Raw genomic sequence first — 8493 nt, 5'->3', positions numbered from 1 at the left:
TTATGTCCCCAAAAGGAAACTTTGTCAACATCTGTTCCATCTAAAAAGATAAATTTCTCTGTTTGTTCATCTTACTTTAATTGTACTACAAAATGACCAACACATATATAATAGCAGATGAATTCTTGGCTTCTGTGTATCGATACAATGTTGCCACCGAAAATATTGTGATATGATCCTGTGTTTTCCCCCAACCGCTATCAAAGAGGTATGTGTTAATTACTATTGCATGTTCTTTTGTCGGTATGTAACAAAATAGTTTTGGATCTTCTAATCTTTTGGATAAATTAAGAAAACAATTTTAATGCATAAAAAGATGTCAGTAATCACAAACTAACCCCTAACAGCATTGATCTTGTTCGCCTGCTGTAAAGACACATGCACACATTAAAAGGCAAGGCATTTATTGTTCAAAGTGGGAGCCAATGATCAAGAAAATTGAGCGAGCCATAGTAAAAAATACACTGCACTGTAGAAAATAACATGGATTATTATTGCTGGGTAGAAAACAAATTCACAATTATTTCAAGCACTTGTGTACATATCAACAGCGAGAAATCATTGGAACTGGAATTTTTTAAAGGTTTTCATGTTCTGATACATCCTTTTTTTTTATTCATAGTGTTTTCCTGATTCAACAATTGCACCAAAAACAAACAGTACTGCATGGCATAGGATCCCATAATATCTGAACAACTAAAATGAGCTGGGACTTATTTTACATACAAGCGGATGGTTATACAAGTCAAAATGCCAACAAACAGAACAAAAACTCAAGATAAAAGTCACCAGTAGTAGACAAGAGACATTTAGTAGCATTTCAATAGAATTGTATGCAAAGGTCCCTTGAGATGTAGCATCTCATTTTCAAGGGGGTCCTAAACACCAATAACGTTAATGTCCAAGTGGTGTGTAAACATTCCCCTGATGTTTTGGTGTGTAGCATACCAATAATTGGTGATGCAATTACACAGGCTGTACAATCCCCTTTTATATAATACCAGGTTATATTATAGCATTGGTGCAACAGCATGTATCCTATAGGCAAATATGGAATTATTATGTATGTTTGAATAGCCTTTTTTTATACTGTATGATGTATAATATGTATAATATAGACCTGTGTCTGCAATAAAGCTTTATAATATAGTATTTAAGCTGTCAGAGGAAAGTGTGGAACACGCGAGTCTTCAGACTTTTAGTTTGGGGAACATTCCTCCTAGAGAATTTGATCACCTTGTACAGATTTGAACAGCTTCCCAAGCTGGAGAACGGGAACCAACGAGTGTTCCGTTTGTTCCTGTGAAGGCTCCAGAAAGAGGAGGAGCAGCGCTGGATAACCTCGATGTTGACCGCGTATTGACCCGGCGCCCATTGAGACACACACACCAGAGTCACAGAGGAGGCCACACCGCAGGTGTGAGGAGAAACGCCATGAAAAACCAATTCCCCTGGCCTCACAGACGCACACCTCTCCCAGACCATGCCAGCTTCCTCCGCCACTCCCATGCCACTGAGGTTACAGAGGGCCTGAAGGCCCACTTCCTCCAGAGCCTCCTTCCCAGGGAAACGAAGCAGGATGGCAACAAGACGAGCCACTGCTCCTCGACGTAGTAACAGTTCCTGAAGCTTAGCTGAAGGTGACAGAGGGAATTAGAGAGGCACAGAAAATAGATGCTTGTGTGGCGTTGTACATCACATTACTTTACATCACTGAAAAATTGTGACCTGATGTCAAACAATGTCAAATACACAGTGGAACTTTGGCTTCAGATCCTGTAAGACAGAGGTTCTCAAACCTTTTCAACCACATACTACTTCAGGAAATATAAGGGTCTCTAAGTACCACCATTATGGCCCATTGTGGTAAAATAGAGCAGCATAGGCCAACCCTATTCAGCTACAGACAGTTAAGGCAGTAGGCAGGTTTATTCCTAAAAACTATATGTATAGTAGACCCCCTCTTTTGCCAAGAGATTCTATCCATGTACCACCAGTGGTACTTGGACCACAGATTGAGAACCAGTGCTGTAGGGTATGGTCGCATTACAATCAAACACATAATTACTTATTGACGTTGACTGGTTTATTTACTCACAGCTGTCATAGGACATGCGTGAGATGGCTCGTACAGCGTGAAGGAGCAGTTCTTGGTCTGGACTGGTCAGTACAGACAGCAAAGCCGTAACCAAACCCGCGTCACTGAAACCTTTACGAACCACAGCTGACAGGAAACAATAAAAACAAAACAATGCAATGAATGAACACAAAACTACAGCCAACAGGAAATGCACCTTTTGAGAATCTGGGGCTTGAATGAGAAACTATGTATAAATAAATGATCAATATTTGTGTCTTACATTCTTTGGCGAGTTCAGCTACCAGTTTTGCAGTCAGCGGAGAAAGGGGCCCCCTGCTCCTCAGAGACAGGGCCAGAATTGGCAAGATCCCACTGATCACTACCTGCTCCGCAGCGCCTTTCGCTGGACACAAGCAGAAGTACACATGTAAACATTACACTGCTAAAAATAACCAAATAATATAATATTCATATGGTCTCTTTATAAAGCCAAAAAAAGGTTGGCTTGAAAGATGAAGTTGCATGAAGTGTGTATAGTTATATAAGTATATAAAGATTTGTAATCCTTTTATGATTTGTTCCTTTAATGGTAATTTAAATCTGTTGCGGCCTTACTTTCAATGTGATCTCCCTAACCCGTCTCTACCTCCTCTGCCTCCCTGTGCCCATGTTGCTCACTTGCTAGGAGACACAAATACAGCTTAACATCTGCCAAGGACTTACAACTGTCACACACCTGATCCTTTTACAGCTTCTCAACCCCCAGCTACCCATCCCTCACCGGTGTGGTTGTAATGCCGCAGGTTTTATCGTTCCAAATGGGGAGCTGTTACAATATACCTGCCACCAGGAGTGGGAGGCATTATGTCTTAAGGAATATGTGTTAGGAAAGACGTAATTAATGTAAATTGCATGTACGGCATCAGTTGTCAGGCATTTTGCAATTCAAATCACATCAACAAAGGACAACTCCCCCTGAAACCTGTCATATGAAACCTAAACATGTTTTGATATATTTAACGCTGTCTAGTGTTATAGCTGAGGCTTGATGGATAGCATAACCTGAAATATATTTCACAAAGAAATGAGATATCACGGTGGAAAAGAGTGTAAATAAACTCACTTTTTTCCTTAATGTTGATTAGCACTGTGTTCAGATGTGGTTTAAGTTCGTCTGCGATCAGTTCCAAACCGAGCACTCTGATGGAGCCTAAGGCATTGTTCAGGTTGTCTGTGGAAAGATGTGGGAAAACGGAGAGATGTTAAGAGTCATAAAATAGGACACAAATAAATGACCAGCAGGCATGGATGATGTATGAAAGCATTGGAAATGTAAAAGTCATCACAGTTGGATGAGAGAGAGGGCTGCTCATAAATAAAAAACAGAGTATAAAAGCAGTACAACTGGGAGTCTTCATTGGGAGTAAAGAATCTTGCAAATAATTTGTCTAATTGTGCAAAGACACACTTGCTTCCTGCGCATCCTGTTTGCACAACAACCAGATGTCAGCCACTGCTCTCTCTGGTTTAGACCAAAGGACCAGGGTATCTGGTTCACTGTCAAGGTATACAAATATCTCCACTAACTACAGTATATTTGACTCTGGAACTCATTCCATTAAATTCAATCACTCATGGAACTCAATTATAACATTTCTAAGGCTGAGTTACAGTACCAGTCTCGAGATAATAGATGGCTGCCAACGAGCTGCTGCCCACAACAAGGCCATCCTCAGCTTTACAGTGAGTGCTCTGGTCAAGGACACTTCAGTTGTAAGCACTTTTCCAGTCAGATCATCCCATCTTGTCTGTACAAATATCTTTTTTCAAAACTCCAGTCTCCAGGGGCGGCCTCTAGCTCACCCAGTAAGAGCATTCACCCCATGTAGGCTGAGTCCTGCAGCGGCAGGGGTTAGAATCCGACCTGCGGCCCTTTGCTGTGTGTCATCCCCCATCTCTCTCCCCCTTTCCTGTCTACCCACTGTCCCTAATAAAGGGAAAAGCCGCAAAAAAATAATCTTAAAAAAACAACTCCATTCTCCAAACCGATTAGTTTGAGTGGTCCTTCTATTAACTCATACAGAGATATCACAAAGTGACACATGGTGAGCAGTAGTTGTAACCACTGTATACCCAGCCCAAAGCACTAACTGAAGACAGAAGCATGTGGAGGCACATTGAGTGGCTTTTGAGAACTACAGTGTATAAGTAGTTTTGCATGTTTTAGCCCATTTACTACAAAGCTTGATACTCTTACATCATATTTGACATGTCAGTGTGGTTTCTCCACCGCTCCTGGCAGCAATTGGTGTCCATGTTTCCAATTCCATATAAAAAACAATTAACTCTGTAGAAATCACTGAAATTGTGGAATGCATTCAAGTGAAGAGTAAATGCAGCGCAATCAAACTTACTTAAACTGCATAATCACACAATGATTATGTAAATTGCCAAAAGTTAATGCAACATTGCTGCTCACTGTGACGGACTAGCCTACACAACGCAATTAAGTTTTCATAGACTGCTACTTGATTTTCATGTCAACAAAAAGAAACCAATGTTTGAGTTGAATTGTGGGGGAAATTACAAAAACAAATCAGAAGCTTTCAAGGATGCATTTTAAAGTTTGTCTACAATACTTACAGTACATGTTTATTTATTAGATTATTAACACTATAACAATTATGAATTTCCCTTTGTAATAGCCTGTAATGATGGCTCTTCTCTGCATAAGGTTGCTGGGACTAAATACCTTGGTGCATGGCTTGATACTGAGCTCTCATTCAAATTACACATCGAGCAAGTGTTCCGTAAAGTGAACTTTAGAATTAACGTTTTATGCCATGCTCGGAATTTATTTACACGCAGTGTTTGTGTAAAACTTCCCTCTCAAATTATACTTCCAATTTATTGACTACTGTGGTGTATATCAAAATGCATTAATTCAGCCCTTGTTCCACTTAACACAGTACACAATAGACTTTGCAGATTGGTCCTTGGATGTCCTCATCTCGTCACTGTATAGTGTATAATGCACTAAATTGGCCCTCTCTAAGTAGTAGATTACACACCCACTTATTTAAAACAGCATCTTGTACCTTATACTTCAAACTATTTGGCACTCAACTCTACTTCTCTGTCCCGCGAGTTAAAAAAAAAAACGATTGGCAAAAGAGCTTTTAAGTTGAAGGCTCCAGCAGATTGGAACAATCTATCTGTGGAAATAAGATCAATTTCTTTATTTGGTTTACATGCCCCGCCTGCTCACTTTAAGATGACCTGCGTTTGTTATTAAAGATGCAGGTAATACCTAATGTTTAGATTTGACTGTAGTTAGAAATTCACTCCTACTCTATTGTTTACTTATTTACGTATTATTGGCCGTCTTGGCCATTTGGTGGTTGTAATGTATCGATGAACATATGCATGAGTTGTTGGGATGTAATGATGGTTTTATATGTTTTGTATGTCTATGTAACGAGATGATACATCTCAAGGGGTGTGTCCTAATAATAAACAAATTTTGAACAACACGAGTTAAAAGTTTAACAGTGGCATGGTCTCTAAAGAATTTATGACTGAAAGATCACAAGTTTGAGAAAATGTGTGCAAATGAATAACATTTCCTCCCACCAAAAACTACTACAACACTGTTAACCCTTTATTGGATAATAAAGCTGCTCTCTGGCCAACAGTAGTAAAGTCTGGCTGCACCAGCAGCAGTTCCATGTCTGAAGAAGTGTGAACATTACTGAAACAAATGTGTAGCTTCTATGACTAAAAATAAGGTATTATTTATAACCACATTAAGGTCCAATCTATTAGCAAGAGCCAACATTTAACCAACTTCCCGCTGTTGATCATCTCCCTTGATACTGTTCCACTCACCGTTTGGTGTGTAGGGTTGCAGTTGACCAGATCTGTGTTTATCCTTGCAGGAACGTGCGTATGTGGACATGAGTGGCACATTCGGGTGTCCCATTCTGCTCTGGTGGTGAAACTTTCTCAGGTTGACATCTTCGTGCAGAATACACAGCACTTTATCCTGATTCTCCTTTTGTCAGATTTCTTTCTTTTAGTGCCAGTCTTGGAGTCATTAGCTGGGGCTTTGAGGAAACCTACTTTAATACACTGCCTATTTAATCCCACTGCTGCACTTCCTTCACATCCTGCACTGTTGGATTGTGCAAAAATAAATAATTGTCTATTTTTTTTTGTACACACCTGTAGTCTGTCTTCCCTGTACTGAGCTGGCTCTGTCCCCCAGGGTTAACACAGAGAAAATCCTCACTAAAGCTGTTCGCTCTCCTGTGTGTGTGTGTGTGTGTGTGTGTGTGTGTGTGTGTGTCCAGTTAAGGTATTAGCACTCAGCTTACTTGGCTGACCACCCTAAAATCTCCCACAATGCATTTCAGTTTCTAGTAAATCCGAGACAAAATAACAACACAGACAGGTGGGCACTTCTGTTTTTGTTCACAAGTGTATTATTAGATGGCTTTTCCCCCAAAATGCAAAATGTTGAGCCGAGTTGGACGGCCATGCTTCAACCCGATGTCTCCATATGATTTCACTATTCTAAATCTACCCCTGACCTCTGGGTGTCCTTACTTCGCTCTGTGATTATACAAATGTTACAATGTCACTTAAAACCCAAATTAAATATATGAAGCCATTCTCTCTTTTAACTCAATGATCTACACATTTAGGCACAGCTCGCTCCACTTAAGGACATCTATCACAAAACCATAACAGAATCAAAGTAGTTATAAAATGAAATCTTTATATTTTACTCATCTCTTGAGATTCCAGTAAAATCAATTTTTTTTTCTACACTCTAGTAGAGAACGATAGATGTTCGATTGGAAAACTAAACAATAAATACAACAGGGAAACGAGAGACATTGTACCTGCAGCAAAAAATATAATGCAGATTAGACCGCTGATATCACCTGCTCTACATTATGGGCTGTACATCTGCGCATGGACAATGTTCAACATGTTTACATACAAGGGGACTTTTTCTGTTCATTGAAAACATAGCATAAAAAATAGTATATAATCGGATTCAGTTAGACACTACACATACATCTACAAACCTGCTACAAAAGAAACAAGATTACTCACTCAAAGGAATAGTGTGGCATTTTGGAAAATTTACTTTATAGCTTTCTTGCAAAGAGTTAGACGTGAAGATCGATACCATGTACCAATATGTGGCTGCAGTTAGCTTAGCTTAGCATATAGACTGGAAACAGGGAGAAACAGTTAGCCTGGATCTGTGTGAAGGCAACAATATCAGCCTACCAGAACGTCTAACTCACCAATTAACCATTATATCTTGTCAGTTAAATCTGTACAAAACTCAAACTCCAGTTACATATTTACAGTATGGAGTGGTATCAGTTAGAGATGACGACTTTGACTGATATTGTGATTTGATTCACGCTCTTGGAGGGAATGATGTTTTTTGCATCCTTCTCATTTTAATTGAAAAAATGTAATGAAAATGATTATGGTGTGATTTTTGAGGATCTGTACCAAACTAAGATTTTTTTTTTTTTTTTTAAGTCTTTGGAATATGATTTGTAGGCCAGATTCTGATCAGAATGCTATTTTGACACACATGTTGCTTTAAACACATACTGTTCCTCCTGCAATTTGGAAATTGCACTAGTCCATATTGCTATTTTGATCAAATTCAAATTAATTGTTCAGCCTCAATATCAATTTCCTCAAGAAAGCTAATGCATGTAGTTCCCAAAACGTCCAACTATTCCTTAAAGTTTGACTTAAAGATGGGACATTATCCGTTGAGGCTGAGCTCACTGTGTGAAACTGTGATCTCCTTCACAGGAGCTAAACTTGTGCAGAGCTGATGTTCCATCGCTGAAATGATAAATGGTTCTTGTGAGCAGGTGTTAAACAGTTCCTGCTACATTGAGACCACTGGAAACAGTCTCATATCCAACAGACACCAGGGTGAGGACATTATTCTCCACATCGTCTGTCTTGCACTGCTCTGCTTGGGGTTCCATTGGAACAGCTGCTCCAGTGTCCTGCCTTACCTTCTTCCTGGCTCGGCCTCGCCCCTTGCCTTTTGAAATGGCTTTCCCTGGCTCTTTGACCCCTCCAGACACCTTGTGAGGGTTTTCGTTGTCAGTCGAGCGGGCTTTGCGGAGGCGCCTGCGGATGCGCCTCATTGGAGGACCAGAGTCAGCCGGGTCTGATGGCGCCGCGCCAGACAGGATCCGAATCTGATGCTTAATTACCATAATGATCATGTCCAGTGCAACGTCCAACATTCCCAGACCCAGACCGTGAGTGACGTTGTCAAACGCACCGCTGTTGACCGGGTCCTTGAAACATTTTCTCATATCCTCCAGGTGGTTCCTGGAAGAAAAAAGAAACTTTTG

General features: G+C 40.2%; 2 protein-coding genes across 2 annotated transcripts in view; both read right to left on the bottom strand.

The window, feature by feature from the left end:
• Positions 1-349: 349 nt before the first annotated feature.
• Positions 350-6355, bottom strand: si:dkey-21e13.3 (rap1 GTPase-GDP dissociation stimulator 1). Its single transcript, XM_032502182.1, has 6 exons — positions 5969-6355; positions 3204-3311; positions 2361-2483; positions 2099-2224; positions 1148-1634; positions 350-1015 (listed from the first exon to the last, which is right to left on the bottom strand). Exons 1-5 carry the CDS (start codon positions 6060-6062, stop codon positions 1162-1164), a joined length of 924 nt encoding a protein of 307 aa, XP_032358073.1. The 5' UTR covers positions 6063-6355; the 3' UTR covers positions 350-1015; positions 1148-1161.
• Positions 6356-7645: 1290 nt separating this feature from the next.
• si:ch73-127m5.2 (uncharacterized) overlaps positions 7646-8493 on the bottom strand; it is a 5609-nt gene continuing 4761 nt past the window's right edge. The window contains exon 5 of the mRNA XM_032502181.1: positions 7646-8470. Coding sequence (XP_032358072.1) covers positions 7999-8470 — 472 coding nt within the window. The 3' untranslated portion in view covers positions 7646-7998. The remainder of the gene's footprint in view (positions 8471-8493) is intronic.

Source organism: Etheostoma spectabile, chromosome 21, assembly GCF_008692095.1.
Source record: "Etheostoma spectabile isolate EspeVRDwgs_2016 chromosome 21, UIUC_Espe_1.0, whole genome shotgun sequence".
NCBI classification, from domain to species: Eukaryota; Metazoa; Chordata; class Actinopteri; order Perciformes; family Percidae; genus Etheostoma; species Etheostoma spectabile.
Note: the sequence above shows the minus strand (reverse complement) of the source record. Positions and strands in the feature narration are given on the sequence as shown.

What these genes read in the sequence shown, in the direction of transcription:
- si:dkey-21e13.3 (XM_032502182.1), bottom strand. Translation starts at nt 6,062, where the DNA reads ATGGGACACCCGAATGTGCCACTCATGTCCACATACGCACGTTCCTGC. An exon ending in AGCTGAACTCGCCAAAGAAT is followed by an intron (nt 2,225 to 2,360) that starts GTAAGACACAAA and finishes GTTTCCTGTCAG; the next exon opens with CTGTGGTTCGTAAAGGTTTC. An exon ending in ACGCATGTCCTATGACAGCT is followed by an intron (nt 1,635 to 2,098) that starts GTGAGTAAATAA and finishes TGTCACCTTCAG; the next exon opens with CTAAGCTTCAGGAACTGTTA.